We start from the raw sequence: 21297 nt of genomic DNA on the forward strand, positions 1-21297 counted from the left end.
TCTTTACCCCACATTTCTTTTAAATATTCAGCCAATTGACAAATACTGATAAATATACAAGAATGCAGGATATTGAATTTTTATGAGCCCTTACTGAAGAAATTACCAGAAGGCAAACTACAGCCAAAAAAAGAGGTGAATGCAAAGCTATCATCTAAACATTGAATTACACTCTATCTGAAGGACTAAAACAAATGAGAAAATGATTGCCACAGAATAGAATGTAGATATTATTATTCCAACAATGCAGAAATAATAGAACTTATAAAAGGTGGGTGAGGAAGGAAAGAAATGGAGAGAGGTTCTGTAAGCATGCTAATATCCTCAGATTTTATAGCCGGGAGACAAAAATTATCACTTAAAACAGGAAGATGTAAGTATATTTAAAGGTTAAAAAGCAAACAGCAATAAACAGTTTAAAAATAATTAAAAGTGTGCACAGAAGGATGACAAAATGAAAAAAGTCTTATGCATCATTGTTCTTATTAGAGAGTTAATGGGTGCAAACATTTTTATAGTTTTATGCATAAAAGTAACTGTAAGAATAGAAATGTGCCCCTTCTTAGTGATCATATAAAATACAGGTAAGGCAAAGAAAGCACAGATCATAATGCAGAAGATTTTTTTAAAGACAACAGAAGCTCCGAAATTGAAAAAAATTTTAAAAATACTATTTGCAATAGCATAAAAAATGTAAAACACAGTTGATGCTCATTATTCACAGATTCCATATTTACACATTTACCTACTGACTAAAATTTACTTGTAACTCCCAAATTAATACTCAGGGTCCTTTTGCAGTTATTTGTGGATATATGCACGGTGGCAAGAAATGTGAGTGGCCTGCCCAGGGCACACGTTCCCAGGTGAGGTCCAACTAGGTGAAGCTCTGCCTTATTGTTTCACTTCTCATATTGTCAACAAGTGTTCTTTGCATGATACATTTAGTGCTAAGTTTTTCTCACTTTTTCTTGGTGATTTCACTGTTTGAAATGTTCCCCCAACCATGGTATTGAAGTATTCTCTACTGTTCCTAGGTGCAAGAAGACTGATGTACCTTACAAAGAAAATACGTGTTAGATTATCATTGTTCAGTTAAAGTGCTCTTGACTGTGAGTTCAGTGTTAATGAATTAACAATACAGTACACCAGAAAAAGGAGGAGGAGATTTGCCAATACATACATGAGGCCACACTAGAAAGTGCTACAGTAACATGCACAGTGGATTAGGAAGCTATGGGAAAGATGGTAAAGTGGCTAAATGATGGGAAAGTGGCGAAATGTTTGAATTCGTGAGATGACAGCCAATTTAAAAAGCAGAGTGGACACCATTGTTCTGAAACTGAAAGCCAAAGAAATTTATGGTCACATTACCCAGGGGCAGGAAAATGGTAAACCCTTCTTGGTTAGTGTTTCGTTATAAAGATTATTATGTGATTATTTGTAAGAAATATATATTAAGTGAGGTATTTTTAAACAGAAACACAGAAAACAGTTACTTGATCATTTCACAAAAATGTTGCAACAAGAGGCTCCTAGGAACTGAATCCTGTATTTTCCTTAGGAGCAGTGGCTCAGTATTCAGTAAATCAATATTTATGACAACTCGATAGAATATAACTGTGAATGATGAGAATTGACTGCACTTAGGGATAAATCTAAGAAAAGATGTGGAAGACCTTTATGCAGAAACTTATAAAAACATTGCTGAGAGAAGTTGAGGACCTAAATATGTGGAGAGAGACACCATGTTTATGGATCAGAAAACTCAACAGTGATGTGAATTCTACCAAAATCTGTAAATTCAGTACAATACCAATCAAAATCCCAGCAGACTTTTTTAAGAGAAATTAATAAGCTGATTCTAAAGTTCATTTGAAAATGTGAAAAACTTAAAATTGCCAAAACTGCTTTGAAACATAAGAACAGAGTTGGAGTACTCACAGTGACTTCAAGACTTTATTTTAAAGCTACAGTAATTAAGACAGTGTGGTATTGGTGTAAAGATAGATAAATAGATCATCACAGTGGAGCCCAGAAATAGACCCATATATATGGACATGGTTTTTGACAAAAAGCAAAGGCAATTCTGTTGAAAAAGGATAGTCTTTTAAGCAGACGGTGCTGTTTCATTTATATGTACAGAAATATGAATTTGATTTATACTTTTCAGCGTGTACAAAAAGTAGTTCATCATGGATCATAACACTAAATATAAAACTTGTAAAAGAAAACATAGAAGAAAAATCTTGGCTGGGCGCGGTGGCTCACGCCTGTAATCCCAGCGCTTTGGGAGGCCGAGGCGGGCGGATCACGAGGTCAGGAGATCGAGACCATCCTGGCTAACACGGTGAAACCCCGTCTCTACTAAAAATACAAAAAAAAATTAGCTGGGCGAGGTGGCAGGCGCCTGTAGTCCCAGCTACGCGGGAGGCTGAGGCAGGAGAATGGTGTGAACCCCGGAGGACGGAGCCTGCAGTGAGCCGAGATTGCGCCACTGCACTCCAGCCTGGGTGAAAGAGCAAGACTCCTTCTCAAAAAAAAAAAAAAAAAGAAAAAGAAAAATCTTTGCAATTTTGAGTTAGGCAAAAATTTCTTAGATATAAAACCAAAAATGTGATTTATAAAAGAACAAATTGATAAATAGACATCAAAGTTAAGAACTTACTTTGGAATAAACTGTTCAGAGAATGCAAAGACAAGGTACACAGATGGGTAGAAAATATTTGCAAATCATTTATCTGATAAAGAATTTGTATTCAGAATGTATAAACTCAAAACAACAGTAAGAAAATTCAGTTTTTGAAAATAGGCAACAGAATTGAACAGAGACTTCCCCAGAGAAGATATATAGATGTCATATTTGCATATGAAAATATTATCAGCCTCATTAATCATTAGGGAAATACAAATTAAAACCACAATGAGCTATCACTACACACTCATATGGATGGCTAACATTAAAAGACTGACAATTCCAAAAGTTGGCAGGATTGGATCTAACCCAAAGTTCATCAAAAGACAAGTGAATGAACAAATTGTGGTATATCATTAAAACTGAATACTCTGCAATAAAAAAGTAATGAACTGTTGATACATGCATATGCTGAAAACAAACTATACCTTTTTATAAAAACTTGACTGTTCAAACATTTAGGTAATATTTCTAAACATAAAGCCAAAATCATAGAAATGCTAAAGAAAAATGGAGAATTCTTCACTTAATCTAGGAGTGAGGAAAGCTTTTCTAATTATAAAGTAAAATCCAGAAATCATAAAGAAAGTATTGATGAGTTTGACTCTAGAAACTTTTTTAAAAATCTGCATGGCAAAAAAACGCACAACACTTTAAAGTCCAAACACAAATGAGTGGGAAGATTTGCAACTCATATCACAGACAATGGAAATCTTTTTTAATATATAAAGAGTACCTGTGTCAATAAGAGACAAGCAACCCAAAAAATAATGAGCAAAGGGTATAAGCTGTTCATAGTAAATAAAAAAAGAGATAACTCTTAAGCATTCTTAAAAGCCTTATTCATAATAGTAGAAATGCTAATTAAAAGCACTATGAGATTACTCTTTTCACATATCAGAAGGTAAAGTTACCTGCCATTTTACACTTTACTCCCTATAGTGGTGAGAGTTGGGAAAACATACTCTCATATACTTCTGGTGAGAATGCAAATTGGTATAACTTCTATGAAAAGTAGTTTGACAGTAACTCAATATCAGAAGTGAACATACCATGTACCATTTGATCGAACAATTTTGTTTCTAGGAATTTGTCCTATAGATGTATTTCCCTATATGCAAAATGCATACCTGTATATTTATTGCAGTACTGCTTGTCAAATAAAATTTAAATAATTTAATGCCTGCTAAAAAAAGATGCATTAAATAAACCATGCTGCATCTATACATTAAAAAGAATGAGACAGCACTGTAACTACATTATATAGACAATTCTATAAGTTATTGTGTTAAAGAAGCAGGGAACAGAACATTGTATGCAGTATGCTATCATTTCTGATGTGTATACTATGCTAGTATAGGCATAGACTTTTCTCTGGAAGGATATATAAGAAACTGGTAGTAGTGGCTTTCTTAGTGATAGAAGATTTGAATTGGAAGGGAGATACTATTCACTGGTAACATTTAGTAACTTGTGTACATATTACCTTATTTAAAATATCTTTTGCTCTACAAGTCAGTCAAGAACCCGAGGGACCCCATAAAATTAAGTGTTACAGAGATTGTGAATGTTATAGTAATCAAAATAATTGACTAATAGTAATTATGTGTTGTGTACTGTCCTTTGGGTACTTTGCAAACATCATCTGAGTTTTTGCAGCAAAACCCTTCAAGGTAGTTGTACGTTTCAGATTAAGAAATAGATTCAGGGTATGGCCTAAGAATACACAGCTAATAAGGAGCCTTTTAAGAAGTTCAGTTTAATGATGCTTGAGGAGTAACATCCAGGTATATCCAGGCTTTGAAGAAAAACATTTGTGAATGGCATTGCATGGTGGCAGGTACTTGCAAGGAAAGACATTCATTATTTTACTCAAAATTTTGTATATTAAGATTGTAATTTGCATGTTTCTATCAGGCTCAACCTCTTGAAAATACCAACTGCCAAAATATATTTTGCGTTTTGAGAATAAATATTTTCATGTTTCTGTATAACTAGAATGTGGCCTTATTGATCTGGTTTTATTCCATAAAGGAAATGAGATTCTTCAGCAGATGGACAAATTTTAAATTTAGGCCAAGTCTTAAAAAAATTCAAGTAAAATGAGGGAAAAATTTGAATCTTCCCCTTTTTGTTTACATCTTTTAAATGAGGGCTTTTGCTTCTATCACTATAAATAATCAATAGGATGTTGTATTTTGTTTTCTTTGGAGCTTATCCTTGTAAGTTTCAATCTTTGTATTCCTCAGTACTCAAGGGATCATTTTGACAGCTGATAAACTGGCTTACATATTAAAACAATTACATGGTAAGTCATTGGGTATCTTAGTATAAAATCGATTTATGTCAGATTCAATTTATAGCATCTGGAAGTTGGCGTGCTCATGCCAACAAACTAGGACTTGGATTTACATTACTGACTCACTATAACACACAGTATATTGTGGATGCCTATGTACTTTTTCTCCAGTGCTCTTTAGAAACAAGGTATGTACCTTGTTTTACCTAGTTAGTGCATTTTTAAAAGAGCAATAGGCAAATCAAATTATTGAACAAGGAATTTTGCTTTTTCAACTTAGTCATTTGCAGGATGCTTTACTTTTACTTATGATTCATTTTTGTTAGGTTTACTTGTTCAAAGTTTTGCTTCCCATGGCGAGTAGCCCATATATATGTCAATACTTAAATATTTAGAGAAGTAAATGTAGAATGTCACAGCAGGTAGATTCATATGCATCCTTTAAAGCATTATCTGTTGACTAAATAGACATCTCCTTACAAAATTTACCAACTCCTGTTCTTATGTGAGACTGCGGTTATCTTTTCTCTCTCTCTTAGTCTTAATATGTACAATAAGAAATCCTATCATTATTTTGATTTTTACTATAGCACTTGGCATTTCACAAGAATGTTGCACCTTCATTTCTTTCTCTGTGGCATTTTGCTCACATCTGGAAACATAAAATGTTCAAAAGCAAATGTAATGCTGTTTTAAAGAATGGGGTTGTTCAGGGTCACTTTCTCCATCTCTTATCAGATGAGTGTGGCCCTCCCTAACTTTCTCTAGGTGACCATGGGTGGTCCTTACTGCAGGATCAGTCCCTGAAGTGACCAGCAGTTACGATGCCTGCTGTGTGTGTGTGTTGAGATGGCTGTGATTTCAGAGCATTGCCTCACACTGTGGTATGTGACGCTTTCAGGTCTGCACCCCTGCTGCATCGTCTCATGCTTTGTAGGGAGCTGCTACACTGAGTCAGTGTTGGGAGATGCCGTCAGAGTCTACATTAAAATGTGCGCTTTCAAAACTGAGACGAAAATGCAGAAGAACTTTGAAAGTCCTGATTGGCTTTCATTTATGGTAGCTAGCATACTGTGCGTGATTGGTAATGTGAACATGTCTATATAGATATGTAACTGAGTCACAGCATTCTTATGTGGGAAAGCTACACTTTGCCCCTATTTTCCAAAAGATGTGGGACAAATAAAGCAATAAAAAGAATTGATTGGGTTGGGTGCAATGGCTCACACCTGTAGTCCCAACACTTTAGGAGGCCAAGGCAGACAGATCGCTTGAGCCTAGGAGTTCGAAACCAGCCTGGCAAACATGGAGAAAACCCATCTCTACAAAAAAAATACAAAAAATTAGCTGGGTGTGGTGGTGTGCACCTGTGGTCCCAGCTACTCGAGAGGCTAAGGCAGGAGAATTGCTTGAGCCTGGGAGATGGAGGCTGCAATGAGCTGTGACCATGCCACTGTACTGCAGCCAAGGTGACAGAGTGAGACCCTATCTCAAAAAAGAAAAAAAATAGATTGCACGTTAGGTTGACTTAATACGTTCTAAAACACAATGAAAAAATCCATACAAACTTGAATATGAACCTTTCACTTGTTTAGCAATTTGTCATAAACTGGGTAGATATAGTAGCTGAAACTCAGTTCTTAGCAATGACCTTTCTGGGGACAAGGCCAGCACTTGTACAGGTGACAAAACTGAGGCCAGAGCACTTACGTAACTTGCCTGGAGTCCCACAGCCAGCCCTTGTTGGATTGGAGATTCAGCCCAATCTGTACTATTAGCGAAATAGTACACTGCTGGAATTGAAGGCTGGTTTAAAAAGACTGGAGTTCTTACCCTCAAGGAGCTTTTCATCTGATTGGAAGTGGTAGGATTCCTGGGAACAGATGTCCACAAAGCATGTGAATGTCACCTGCCCAACTCTCTGGCTGCAGCCTTTGGTGTTCTTGTTTTCCCAACTATATTCAAGTCAGATGATCTTCTGAAACTGGTACCACCAACCAGAGCTAGCTTCTTTGTACTTGGGAGTGACCCAAAATTAGAAACAGGCTCTCCTCACACATTCTTACTCTCTCTGGTATCTGTGCTTGCTGATAGATTGAGCGTGTCTGCCCCAGCCCTGTCCAGCACTCTGTGTGCCGTAGATTCTGTGCCAGGGTTTATCGAATAGCTCAGTAAACCAATCCAGGATGGGCTCAGGAGAAGCCCAGGGCCAAGTTCAAAGCTATTGCCTCTAACAAATAGGCCTATCATTTTGATTTACTAGAAAATATTGTTGATTCTGATGAAATCCAAGTTAGCACTTTGTGACTTTCTTATCATAGCCGTGGTTCAGGCACTTGTTTGAAATATGGTTCCTTGAAAAGATAGAATATTTTAAAGACGGTGTTTCATGCAACACAAATTGTGAATTCCTTTAGCCACCTCCTCTCTTTAGAAATAGTACTCATACATATTTTAAACATAAATTGACAAAGATGGGAGAGACCTCATCTTCCCTGTAGCAAATTGAACCAGACTGATTGAGGATTTATTGCCTAATTATACTTGTCAGCCTGACATAAAAGTCATTAGTTCTAGAAAAATATGTTTGTCATACCAGGATTATCTCTAATTAATACAGTCAATATCTAGCATATACTTAAAGCCAAACAGTATAGTGGGTTCCAAAGTATATGTTACGGACTGCAGGGAACTGCTCTAAATACAGGTTCATATTTGAAGGGAGAAAATGCCATGTTTTATATACATCATTTCCTCTTCTTTAAATCCAGTGCAATCAGTGCTACTGACATTGACTCCCTTTATTGATGAATTATAAAGATAGTAGTTGAAAGATCAGAGAGGTTATGGTTGGTGAGTATCTGAACTGAGATTCAAACCTGGTCCCATGTGTTGTTTTTTCAGCATCAGAGTCCACTAGCCAAGTTGATCTCTGCAGTATCTACATGTGGTTATTGCATTTTTCTAAAGTACAAGTAAAGTTTGAGCTCAGCAGAAGAAAACCAGGTAGTCATATTGAGAGAGCCAGTTTGATATAAATGTTTCTTCTGCCCGATGTTAAAGCATTTGCTGGAGTGAGGTGATGCAATTTTAGATGCAGTTAGTATCATGCCTCACGGGACAATTAGTACATGCCCATATATGTTTGATGCCCTCTAGTCCTCACCCTGCTCTTCCCCCACATCACAGTGTGCACAGTGCTTGAGATGGTAAAATCATTCAGCAGTGATTTCCAGGCTGCCGCACGCTCGCTGTAAACTCATTCATTTGCTCATAAATGTGCAGCTTTCTGCCATAAACATAAATATCAGAAGTTGTTTCTGAACAACAAAGGTTCAACTCATTGGCCCCACTCAGACCTACCCCCAAACAGTTTTATTATTATGTTTTCCCATACCAATTAAAATGTTTCTACAGCAATACACCTTGTCATAGAAGGCTTGTATTTAGTAACCAGAGCCACTGTGAGAGGTCAGTGTAGTTATTTTTCCAATTTCATTTGGCCCTTTCTGTAGTAGTCATTTTGTATAGTTATTTATTTAGAATTTATGATGGACTGAAATATTAAATTACCAATTAGATTTAACAGTTAAAGTGGCTGAAAATAAACTTGCTTAAAACACACATCGTCATCGGCAGGGGAGCCGATACTTAGTCTATGATGCCATATTAAATATTGCCATGTTGTGGCCATCATTCGGAAGGCTGTTGAGAACACAAGCGTACATTACGTTTCTTGGTAGAACCTAGAAGACAAGGTCACTAGCTGTCCCAGTAAAGCGTTCAAGACGTTTCCTAGCCCTGCTCCCATCAGTCAGGCTGTTAGAGAACCTCTGACTTCTTCACAGAGAACAGATCGCGTGAGCACAGGCAGAGTGAGGAGATGCGTGCTCAGCCCAGAGCACATCCAGCCCCAGGGACTCTTTCTTCCCAGGCATTTTGCGGGGACCTGAAAGGCAAATGCAGTGAGCAGCCTCAGAGAAGAGCACCACATTCAGATATGTGGTGCAGAGCTCTTCAGAGCAGCTTGGTATCTAGAAAAGGTTGCTTCAGCATATAAGCCACACCAGGTCTCTGGCCCTCTGTTTTTGAGAGGCAGAAACAACCCTAATTATATCTACATACAAAGAAGACTATGCAGAGCGTGCTCATTTCAAAAACATTCATTTGATTTAGCCAGACTATTGTGTGGCCCAGGAACAATAACTGCGGTTCTATAATAGTTAACTTCCGGGATGTCTAGACAAGAGGGATATTAAACTCCTGAGTCATTTGGTACTAAGAAAGACTTCATAATAGAAAAATTAGGTGTCCTTTGAAGAAAAAGAATTTCATTTAATTTGAAATGCAGATGCGAGCATGCACATGTATGTGCGTGCATGCATACACACACGCATGCACACTGCATTCCCTTAAATGAGGCAGACTCTAGTAAGGCATACCTCTTGGTATACAAAGGCAGACCTAGTAAGGCATACCTCTTTGGTATACATCATACATGTAGTTTGCAAAGTGGCTTCATAGTTTCTAACGTACGTGGTGACTTTCTTCTTCTGCCTTCCTAATGTCCCCTGTATTCTTGCTCTAAATGTATTAAGGACTACAAAAATGTCCATGCGACACACTTGGTGGCCTTTGTCTTCTCTGGCAATATTTTGAATGATTCACAGATACTTTTGGTAGTCTATAATCATTTTAAATATTAATACAAAATTTTCTTCACATCTCAGTCTTCTAATTGGAGATTATCACGATAAAAATGCATATTTGCTTTAAACACCAACAATCTCTTAACATACATTCAGGAGCACGTAACACTTCCATTAGAAACATAGACCCTGCTGTGTGTAGAGACACTGCTGCCTGCCATGGTAGACACACCTATCCCATGCTCTTGGGTGTGGGTAAGACATACACACAGATAATCATAGTGTCTTGGGTGATGAGTCACATAAGATTTTTTAAAAAGTGCTCTGGTACCAGTAGGCCTTGTAAGCTGATAGTTTCAGTTGTCTTTTGTTGTGTAGAAAACTACCACAGAATGTAGTGACTTCACAAAAACCATTCCGTTTTATTCATTATTTTGTGGGTCAGGAATCTGGGAAGGGTGCTGCTGAATAGTCAGTCTCTGGTCCGCATCTGGGGCAGCTGGAGCTGGAGGATCCACTCTCACAGAGGCATCTCCATGCATACGTCTGCATCTTGGTGCTTCCAGGCCTCCCTCTCCCCATGTGGCATTTCATTCTCCGGGCCCTCTCCCTGGGGCTTTGGCTTCTTGGAGCCTAGTGGCATGTATGTAGTCAGGCTTCTCGCCCACAGCTGGGAACCCCCAGAGCGGCAATGGAAGCTGCAAGCCTTCCCTGACCTAGTATCAGAAGTCCCATGTGTCACATCCACGGAATTCATTCTCTTGGTCATTGAGCAAGCTACTGAAGCCAGCCCAGATGCCAGATGATATATGAAGATTGCACAAAAGCATCTTCAGGGCAGAAAGTTAAGGGCTGCAAAAAAGCTGATTATAAAATTCCTTTGAGGAATAAATCAGTTTTGTAGTTACTGGTTGCCCAACAACTACTTTGTATTTGAGGAGAAAAAGTGAAATGTTACACATTGTTTTGTATTTGATTTTTGTCTTAATACAGTGAAATCAGCTCGGCTTTGACTCCCTATTGGATTAATTGTGATGGTAATAATGCTAACTGTATGTGAACAACAGTGGCAAGAGAGGGCTCAGGGGTGACATGAAGCTTTTAAGTGTGAGTGACTGTTGTGCTATTGACTGAAATAGGAAACCCAGAAGGAGAAAATGTTTGAACCAAACCATATAATGATGCTGTACACTGCAAGTGACAAAATGCCTAACCAAAAGCAGCCTAAAACCCTGATTTTTATTCCAGAGGTCTGGGGACAGGTAGTTCCACGTTTTATTTGGCATCTCAAAGATGTCAGGGCTCTGAGCCAACTTCTGTGAGAGTCTTTTGACTTTCCTCTCGCGTTGCAAGGTGGTCTACTTCAGCTCCAAACATCATGTCATATTTTAGTGACAGAGAAGGGAAGGAATCTCTCTCAGTGTCTCTCCTCCCCAGGAGCTCCACACCAGATCTCTCCTAAGTCCCACTGGCCAAGAGTGGATACATTTCCATGCGCTAGCCTCAGAGGAGAGTGGGAGAGCTAGCATTGATGTCGTCAGGCTTTTTCGCAGGAAGCCAGCTCAGCCAGCAGGGAGCAGGACATTAGGTAGGCAACCAACGGTGTCTGCCACAGTGATAAATCCCATTTTCTCTCTCCACACAGTTGATAAAGGCTCACTTAGCAGCCTTATAGAGCTTGAATTAAATGGGCTAAATCATAACTATACTAAATTAATATTTTCTGGATACGTGTTAGTTTCTCCATTGGCTTTCACTTTGTGGTTGAGAGCTATCACTGCTTCTTAACAAATAAAAGATTTAATTATTTCCTTCATACTTTAAAATTTGGATGAAAATTCTTTGGCTGCCATTAAATCATGTTACCCATTGTTTATCCTGCAAGATTGCCTTCTGTTATCATTACATATTATATAAGTGCCTTTACATGTGTATATGGGTTTATAAGAGGAAGAAAATTCTCTAGACATATGAACCATGTTTGTTTTAGAGTCTGGAGACCCACAGAACTCCCCGATATTAGTTTTGAGGTGTAAGTTGAAGCAGGACAGCCAGTTCTAACTGTTCTCATCCCTGAATGGCAAAGGCTGGCAGAACTGAGCCTGTGACACAAGCAGCATAGCAGTTAAGAAAATACATATCCTCAGCTGAGAAGAAAATACCTTGACTCACATCTGGTCTGGGCATCTGGGATTGCAAAGTAAGGCTTAATTTCTTCAGCTGGATAAAGCTGCAATTCTTTCATCTGTTTATCTGTAATTGCCCAGTTATATTTTAACCTGATAACATTTATACTGTAATAAAGTGGTTTTTATAGACTCAAAACATTTGAGCTGAGAGTGTCACTACTGGTACCTTTGCTAGTGAGAAGTAGGGAAGGTGAGGGGAAGACCTGAAGAAAGAAACTCTAAATCTCATCTTGTATCTGTAGCAGTTCGTTCATTCATTCATTCATTCATTCGTTCATTCATTCATTTGACATTCATTGAATGCCTGTCACACTCTTGATGCTAGGGGTGGAAAAATAAATAAGACTGAACGTGCATTCGAGGCACATGCAGTGTTACGAGAACAGAGTCGGCGACCTGCCTTCTCATCACAGCTGCCCAATAGAGAAGTGAATATAGGAAATCATTATTGTCTGCACCAGCAGTCCTCAACCATTTTGGCACCAGGGACCAATTTTGTGAAAAACAATTTCTCCACGGTCCTGGGGGGCACATGGTTTTGGGATGATTCAAGCACGTTACATTTGTTGTGTACTGTATTTCTATTATTATTACATTGTAATATATAATTAAATAATTATACAACTCACCATAATGTAGAATCAGTGGGAGCCCTGAGTTTGTTTTCCAGCAACTAGACAGTCCTATCTGGGGATGATGGGAGACAGTAACCGATCATCAGGCATTAGATTCTCATAAGGAGTGCACAATCTAGATCCCTCACGTGTGCAGTTCACAATAGGGTTCACACTCCTATGAGGACCTAATGCCGCTGCTGATCTAACGGGGAGCTCAGGTGGCAATGATAGCAATGGGGAGCAGCTGTAAATACAGATGGAACTTGGCTTGCTCGCCCGCCTCTCACCTCCTGCTGTGTGCCCTGGTTCCTAACAGGCCACAGACTGATAGCAGCCTGTGGCCCAGGGGTTGGGGACCCCTGGTGTACACAGCAAGCTGCTTGAGCTGGTTTTCTTTATGATGTTAAAGAGCTTTCTAAATTTGTGTTGATGTAGTAAGGTCACAGCATTATGTTACAGTAATTGTGTTTGAACTAAGTTATAGTGAATGCCAAGAAAAGGCCCTACCTGCTCTCCTTTCTGAAATTTTGGAAATAAATTCCAAAAACAATTTAGGGCCTTGGAGAAACTTTTATTTCCAAAATACTGGAAATGATTGGCTCAAGTCAGTGAACCTGTCATTTACTAGAAACTCTATTTCTGAAAGTCATATTTTAAATGTTAAAAAATATTGTTGAACAATTGATACTTCTAACAAAAAGTTCAATGCTGTATGTACTTGCAGACTTTTCCATAAGACATTACCCAAGAAGGAAAGTGAAAATTGATCTCAGGCTTAAACTCTTCTTTAACTTCCCCCAACCACCTAAATCTGACTCTATTTTAGACTTTAATACATGGAAACAAGGTCATGTGAGCCCTAATTCATGTAATTGAAGGAAGTCCACACTTCCTCATTTATTGACGATGATCCTGATGGTGGCCTTAGGTGCTCTGGTTTTTACTGCCACCAAATCCCAGTCCTGGCTTCAGTCTCATCTTTTCAGGCCAGCTCAGCCCACGTTTCTGCTTTCCATAAGTGCAGCCTGTTGGACCCCAGTGCACCAGTATTCCAGGCCTTTGTAGGGGCAGGACACTTCTCCTGGCTTAGCATTACCAGAGGGAAATCCTTGCCAGAACTGGAAGTGACTTCAAGATGACTATCATGCTAGTTCCGAAGTTCCTCAGCCACCCATGCTACAGGGTGTGCCTCACCTGCTGCCCTAGAGCCACTCCCCACCTTCATAGGATTTGTTTCTGCCTGCAGTCTCTTTTCCCACTTTCCTACCTTCCCCAAATTCCAAGGCCTCTAAATCACAGCCCTTGGCTAGTACTTTTTTAATCTAAAAGACACAGAAAAGGCGTTTTCCTAACCTAAAAGCACTCCCCTTTCCTAACCCTGGCCATTTGCCTTAAGCAACGTGCAAAAATGGCAGAAGTCTGATATCATAAATTTTCTTTAAATGGGCTCAATATTCAAGGCATCCTACATCAGTGTTTTCTTTCCATTTTGGGGGCTTGGGTAAGACTCCCCTTTGCTGTGGGCAGTTTCCAGGCAATGTGATGCTTTCGCTATAAATACCCTTTTTCATGTATTACATAGTCTTATAGTTTGGGTCACAAGAATATTTTTATAATGAAACACCTTACAATAATTTGTGTCCAGTAGCAACTTGCAGCCTATAAAATGGCTGTTTCTGGTGTTTTCTAAAGTGGCAAGGAAGTATCTCTAGGGCAGAAATTTCCAAACCCCAAGATAGTGGGCTGTGGCCTGTTTGGAACTGGGCCGCACAGCAGGAGGTGAGCAGCAGGTGAACAAGGGAAGCTTCTTCTGTATTTACAGCCACTCCCCATTGCTTGCATTACGGGTTGAACTCTGCCTCCTGTCAGATCAGTGGTGGCATTAGATTCTCATAGGAGCACGAACCCTATTGTGAACTATGTGTGCAAGGGATCTAGGTTGCGTGTTCCTTATGAGAATCTAATGCCTGACGATCTGTCAGTATCTCCATCACCTTCAGATGGGACTATCTAGTTGCAGGAAAACAAGCTCAGGGCTCCCACTGATTCTACATTATGGTGAGTTGTATAATTATTTAATTACATATTACAATGTAATAATAATAGAAATAAAGTATACAATAAATGTAATGTGCTTGAATCATCCCCAAACCAGCCCCCCCATCCAGTCCATGGAAAAATTATCTTCCACAAAACCAGTCCCTGGTGCAAAAAGGTTGGTGACCACTACTCTAGAGCACCCTGTCCATGGCTGTGCTAGGCCTCAGGTGACCAGAGCGAGTCTTGATGAGACAATGACTTCCCAGCGAATTTGGGAGAAATACTTAAATGTTAAAACTAGCAAATGTGTTAGGGAATAAAAAACAAAATTTATAATTTAAGGTAAGCTGTTTTAAGCATGAGAAACTCCATTTGAGGGCTGTTCCCCAGACATCTCCAGGTTCAGGTAACCCTTCCAATTCAGGCAAATGGAGTGGAAGTTTGAGAAACACCATACTTAAGCAGGTGCCATTGTACAAAAATGTATAACCTTTAAAAGTATTTCCCATTATTGCACTTGTTAACTCCTTGTTTTGCAGATCATTTGTACACTATAGACATTTTATGCAATATGTATATGCTATGAAAGTTGTGTTGATATATTTGTAAATGGAATCCATTTAAAATGCAATAGATACTTTATGGGAAACCCTAAAATAAATTATTTTATAATCACCTCCTGATTGTTAGTTTTATAAGTTTGAGTTTAATAAATTATTTTTCTTAAAGTAGGTTTTTTCACTGACTTAAGATAAACATCTACTTTTTACAAATTGTTTTTCAGTTTTATTGAGGTATAATTGACAAAAATTGTATATATTCAAGGTGTACAACGTGACGATTTGATATATATACACATTGTGAAATGATTACCACAAAAGTTAATTAACACAAAGATGACATCCATTTAAATTGAAAATAGTTCTTTATAAATGTGGCTTTCAAAAACAGTCACTGTCAGTGAATTTATCTGACTCAGATCAATGAAAATTCAAGACGATGTTTGTTAGTAGTGTTGAGTACTTTAAGAAGTATTTTTTAGATTCCTGACCATGTTAAAGAAGTATTATCTTAATGAAGCACATAAAATAAAACATCAGCTCAATCATGAAATTCCTCAGGGCAGATTATTAAATAACCATGAGATTAACCAGGCTAACTTCAAAGTTGATTTGGAATGTTTTACTGTTTATTACTGTAAGGAATTACATTAGTCAAATATAAATGTTTAGTACATTTTCATTAGCATGCTGTGTGTGTCCGGTTTCTTCTAGATGCTTTCTTGGTCTTCATAGAGTGTCATCATTCAATAAATGTGTAATAGAAAAGCTTATTAAAATTTTGTTATACTTAATGTAAAAGATTAAAAAATGAACATAAGTTAGATTAAAGTAGAATGAATAGAATATAATTGACATAATTTGGGGTCCACTTTATATCGATTTATTTGTTAATTTAGGAACATTAAAAGTATGTGACCACAAGTTTTTGTTCAAACATATCACTATGGACAAAATAAGAATGATATCGTATTATTCCTAGGCTATTTGAAAAAGAATATTAGCTTTTTCTAGCCTAAAATTTGAAAAAAATAAAATTGCTAGTTACCTTATTTGTTAATAAAGTAAATATCTGAGATAACTAGTTGCTTATACAAGATTTAAGTGAGATGTAGAACAGAATACAAATACGGTTATCATTGGCTAGGATGGTGTATTATTATATTGAAATCTTAATTAGAACATTGACAGATTTTCCAGTTATTCTTTTATTATGCTGATAATCTCTGTCACCAGGAAAAATAATAATATGTGACTTATCTGTTGTGTGAAATCTTAAAATTTGAAATAAATGACTCTATTAGTCTAAAAATTCTACTACTGAGTTTAGGTAATATGGAGAAAGTGTGTGTTTTTCTAAGAATGTGATTGAATCAAGTCTTGCAAACTAGTAAATAAACTTTGATTTAAGTAAAATAGTGTTCACTTTAAGACAGAATATTTGATAAAACCAGAATTGTGACTCTTGGCTTGTCTGTGATTGAGGGAATAGAACACAGGGAAAAACCCTGACTGTGTGGAAAATGCTGGCTTGTGCTGGGCTTTGCTGGTAGAGTGGTGGCTCATAACTACAGGCAGAATTGATAAGTTGTTGAAATGTAGTTTTAATGGATTTTTTTAAATTTTATTTTTAGGCTATCAGCTGCAAAGGTCAACACAGTATATCCTACACTTTGTCAAGGAATCAGACTGTGGTGGTGGAGTACACACATGATAAAGATACGGATATGTTTCAGGTAATATTTTTCTTTTCTAACAGAAATTTTAGCACATTTTCCTTTAATTCTGTATTTTTTATATGTAATCAGATCTTCCAGCCCAGTGTCCAGGGGGAAAGAGTTGAAGATAATATAAAAATTATTCCTGTTTGGTTGTTGAAAGATTAAGAAAAAAACTGAATTCTTTAATTGTAAAAGGAAATTATAAAGGCTACATTCTCAGACCTCAGTGCAATAAAAATAGACATTAATAGCAAGAATAAAATTTTTAAAAGCTAACCACTTTTAAAAGCCAACATTTTCAGAATACTTTCTAAATAACATTTGAATGAAAGGGACATCCAAACTACATTTATAGGTCTTTTCAGAAATAACTGTGGGAATATCATGTAGCAAAACTGACAAGATGAGGCCAACATCTTACTCGGAAGAAAATGCCTTAAGTGCTTTCATTATTAGGGGGGAAAGAGAGAGAAAGAAGGAAAATCAAGGGACTAAACATTTATCTCAAAAGTTCTTTTTTGACAAAGGACAGAAATTAAGAAAGTACAGGATGGGTTTGGGCATAGTTTTAGTGGTATATAATATAAAGTCTGGAAGTACATCAAAAGAAAACAGAAGGAAGGATAAAACATTCATCAGTTAATGAATTTAAAAAGAAGAGAATTAATGAATATATTCCAGATTTAGTACTTTAAAACAACAAACAATTAAAATTTAGACTAATAACAGAAAAAAGCAAGCATAAGTTGGAATTGATGAGGCTTTGCATTTCCATATGGAGAGTTAAATTATTACATAAATGATGTCAAAACAAACATCAAAAGAGTATGATAGATACGAACATCATACTCTGCTAAAGTAAATTGTAGAGAATAAACATTTAAATATAAAACTGAAGGAACAAAAAGTTCTAGAAAAAAACTTAGGAGAATTCATATTCTTGGAATAGGGAAGGATCAATAGTAAATGAAGAAATAGATTTTACCCTACACATTTTCACTTCTTTTTAAATGTCACAAAAATTAGACGTCAAACTAGAGACAATTAGGGCAACAAATCAGGTAGACAAAGGATTGATACCTACTATACAGTAATCACTTTCCCATGCTTTCAAAAATGGACAAAGAACAAAACTTATAATTCTCAGAAGAAGAAATATAAATGGCCAATAAATATATAAAATAATTTTTAAAATACCAAATGAATGAATAATAAAATACTCTTTATTACCTATTAATTGGAAAATATTAAATAATACAGCACTGTAAAGACTTGTATGGAATTGGTCCCCCTGGTGGGACTGTGAATTGGTGCAACATTTCTATAGGGCAACATTGCAGTACTACCATGAATTTCAGCACTGAGACCAATTGAGCCAGTAGTTCTAACTTCGGTCATTTTTATACATAAATAATTAAGGAATATGAACAAAGATTTAACCAAAAAGTTGTTCATTGTAGTGTTGTATATACTAGTAAAAAACTAAAAATAAACCTACACTTCCAGGAGTAGGTAAGAATGATTACAGTATGGTGCATTTAAATGCAAAATACATTGCATCCATTACATGATTATTAAATGGGAAATACAATAAAATAACTGAAAAAAGGCATATGTCCACTTCATACTTTATTTTTATATGCACACACATAAACATAGGTATGGAAGAGAGATGGGACTAGAAAGAAATGCCCCAGCTCTTTTTCCATTTTCTATAACATTGTGAAGTACAGGCCTAATCTGGATCACCTAATTCAGTACTTTTGCGTGAGAAAGAAAGAACATTTTATGTGGTTTTTTAAATGTATTTGTAGTAGTCCTGAACTTCAGCACCTCTGACTGATAAGAAGAGCCAAAGGCAAATTACAAATGGGGAAAATATTTACAATTTGTATCACAAAAGGCTAATGTCACAAATATATAAGGTACTCCTGGAAATCTCTTTTTAAAAGACCTGCAATCAGATAGACAAATGAGCAAAGGATTTGTCAGACAGTTCACCAAAAAAGGAAACTAAGTAGCTCTTAAAAACAAGAAAATAGGCTCAACCTCATTTACAAAAAGAAAAATGTGAATTAAAACCACATAGAGATACCACTTTTCACTTGTCGGATTGGCAGAAATCCAGAAGGTTTTGTCAAAGATGTGGGGAAAACAGACACTGTCCTACATTCTATAAATTGGTATAGCATTTATGGGGTAGCAATTTGAAAATACCTATGAAAAATAAAAATGTTTACATAGTTTGACTCAGCTCTTCTCTTTGTAAAGCTCTTCTTTCTAGACACTTACCCCAGAGGTATCCTTACTTACATGCAAAATGCCATTTGTACAGAGTTATTGCTGAAAGCATTGCTTAATAGGAAAAGACTGGAAACAACCTAAATGTTCTTCAGTAGTGGACCAGTTCAGTAAATTTGGGTACAGCTATACAATGGAGCCCTCCAAGGGTATAAAACAGAACAAAGAAAAGCTGTATGTATAGCCACAGAAAGAGCTCCAAACATATTAAATAAGTTAAATATTAATATTATTGAATATATTGAGTCATATTGGTAATATATATTTAATTAATTTAAAATATTACTAAATAAAATGTTATTGAATAATATTAAATATTACATTATTAAATGTTAATTTAATATTGCAAAATGATTTAAATAATGCTTATATGCATTAAAAAATCTCCAAAATGATTAACAAGACATGAATGTAGCAGTTGCCTTTGTGGGGAAGGGGACTGAGCAGTTGGTATACAGGGAGATATTTTATACTTTTCAATTTTTGGAACTATTTGTATGTATTAGATACTAAAAAAACTAAATAATCTTAGATAAAATATATAGTCATATTTATAAACATAGTTATTAAAGTGCCAGTTTGAACTCAAAAATAAGATTTATCATGTTTGGGCAAAATACTAACTGTGGTTTTACTCTCCATGCCATTCCATTATATAATCTTATAAATGTCTTCTTATTCTGTTAAGGAAAATATCTTCCTACGTAAGTATATGCATATTCTTCCCTGTTGATATTTTTATGGAACTTTATTATTATATCTTTTAAAATTGTTTGAAATTTATAAGTTTTTTTACTACTTATAGTAGCAGTGAAGATTTTAAAGATTTTTTTTACAGAGAGAGAATTCTTAATACTAAAAAGTGAATAAAGCCTATTTCACAATTGTCAGTGATACTTTTTTACCACTTAAATTCAAAAACTACTGTGATGGTACCTGTTATAGGTAAGTCAGGTACTCTCAAAGTGTGAGACATTAAATTCCTTTAAGAAGAATCTTGTATCTTTGGAATTTTTCAGTTTCATAGATATTTTTTAGTGACATAAGTGTCACATAATGTATTCCGCACTGTTGAACAGTCACATTCGACTCACATGCTCACTTTCTTCCCTCTCATCTCTGCAGAATGAATTAAAGATTTAGTTGGACTTTTTCAGCTTCCTGTTACTAACCTCTAAGTACTTTATGCATACTTCCTATTTTGTCATACAGAATATCAAAAGACTCAAGATTTAGTAAAATTCATAATTTTTAAGTGCAAATTCACAGCAATGAAAAATACAATGACTGTAAATACAGCTTGGTGCCACTGCTTTGAATCATGCCAAAGCACCAGCAGCTTTACCCACCATTGTTCTAGCACCATCAGTGTAGAGACCAGCACAGTGGAAAAGGCAGTTGACATCTTTGTATTATTGTGAAGGTAATTTTGGCCTCATGTACCTAGACCCCATGGCAGGGTCTCAGGGACCCTGTGGGGTTCATGAACCACATTCTGAGAATACCAATTTGTACCAACCACTTAATTTCATAGCTGAGAAATCTGGGTCTTTGAAAGGAAAGGTAATGTAAACTAAGGCCGGAAGAGGCATTAGGGGCAGAGCTAAGATTTAGGTCACTGAGCTCTTCATTCTCTGAATAGTACCAGCTCAGCCTCTTTAAATAAAGCATGGTAAGCCAAGCAAGAATTCACATGTTTCTTAAGGAAATATAACACATTACATTCACAGACTAACTGGACCTGTTAGAAGGATCTGTGGCAGATCATTTTAAGCAGAGAACTAAGTAACTCTCATAAGACCTTGAAAAGATTGGCTTGTTTCCATTTTTTCCTCCTTTTAACAAGTTTATATTTCCAAAGCCTACTACTGACAAAAATCACCGAGCAAAAAGCGCTACAGCACTTATAGTTCTCAAGTATGGACCTCCGTGTGGAGAGTTTGTTCGTTTTAGTCATTCCCATTAAAATGATTTCTAGGGTTAATTGAGTATTTAAAGGCAGAATATCAGAAAGAACCAAGAAAGGGCTTTATGCTGCATTTCCCACTGTGGAGTCAGTTAGTAGACTCAGAACTCAGAAATATTGCCTGAGGAGAAAAATCAAAGCTAGATCTGAATTTAAGGTATGAGAAAGTGTTAGTTAATGTAATCAGAGTAAGATCTTGGTCATTATTTTCTGGAGTAGGGGTAAATAAGGAAAGAAAGAAAAGTCTAACAAGAAAGTGA

At 36.5% G+C, this 21297-nt stretch overlaps 1 protein-coding gene across 1 annotated transcript in view; it reads left to right on the top strand.

Moving 5' to 3' along the window:
* PELI2 (pellino E3 ubiquitin protein ligase family member 2) overlaps positions 1-21297 on the top strand; it is a 178796-nt gene that overhangs the window by 140306 nt on the left and 17193 nt on the right. Inside the window, exon 3 of the mRNA XM_030811024.1 lies at positions 16684-16785. Within this exon, the coding sequence (XP_030666884.1) occupies positions 16684-16785 (102 nt within the window). The remainder of the gene's footprint in view (positions 1-16683; positions 16786-21297) is intronic.

The sequence above is a fragment of the Nomascus leucogenys genome, chromosome 1a (genome assembly GCF_006542625.1).
Source record: "Nomascus leucogenys isolate Asia chromosome 1a, Asia_NLE_v1, whole genome shotgun sequence".
Taxonomy (NCBI): Eukaryota; Metazoa; Chordata; class Mammalia; order Primates; family Hylobatidae; genus Nomascus; species Nomascus leucogenys.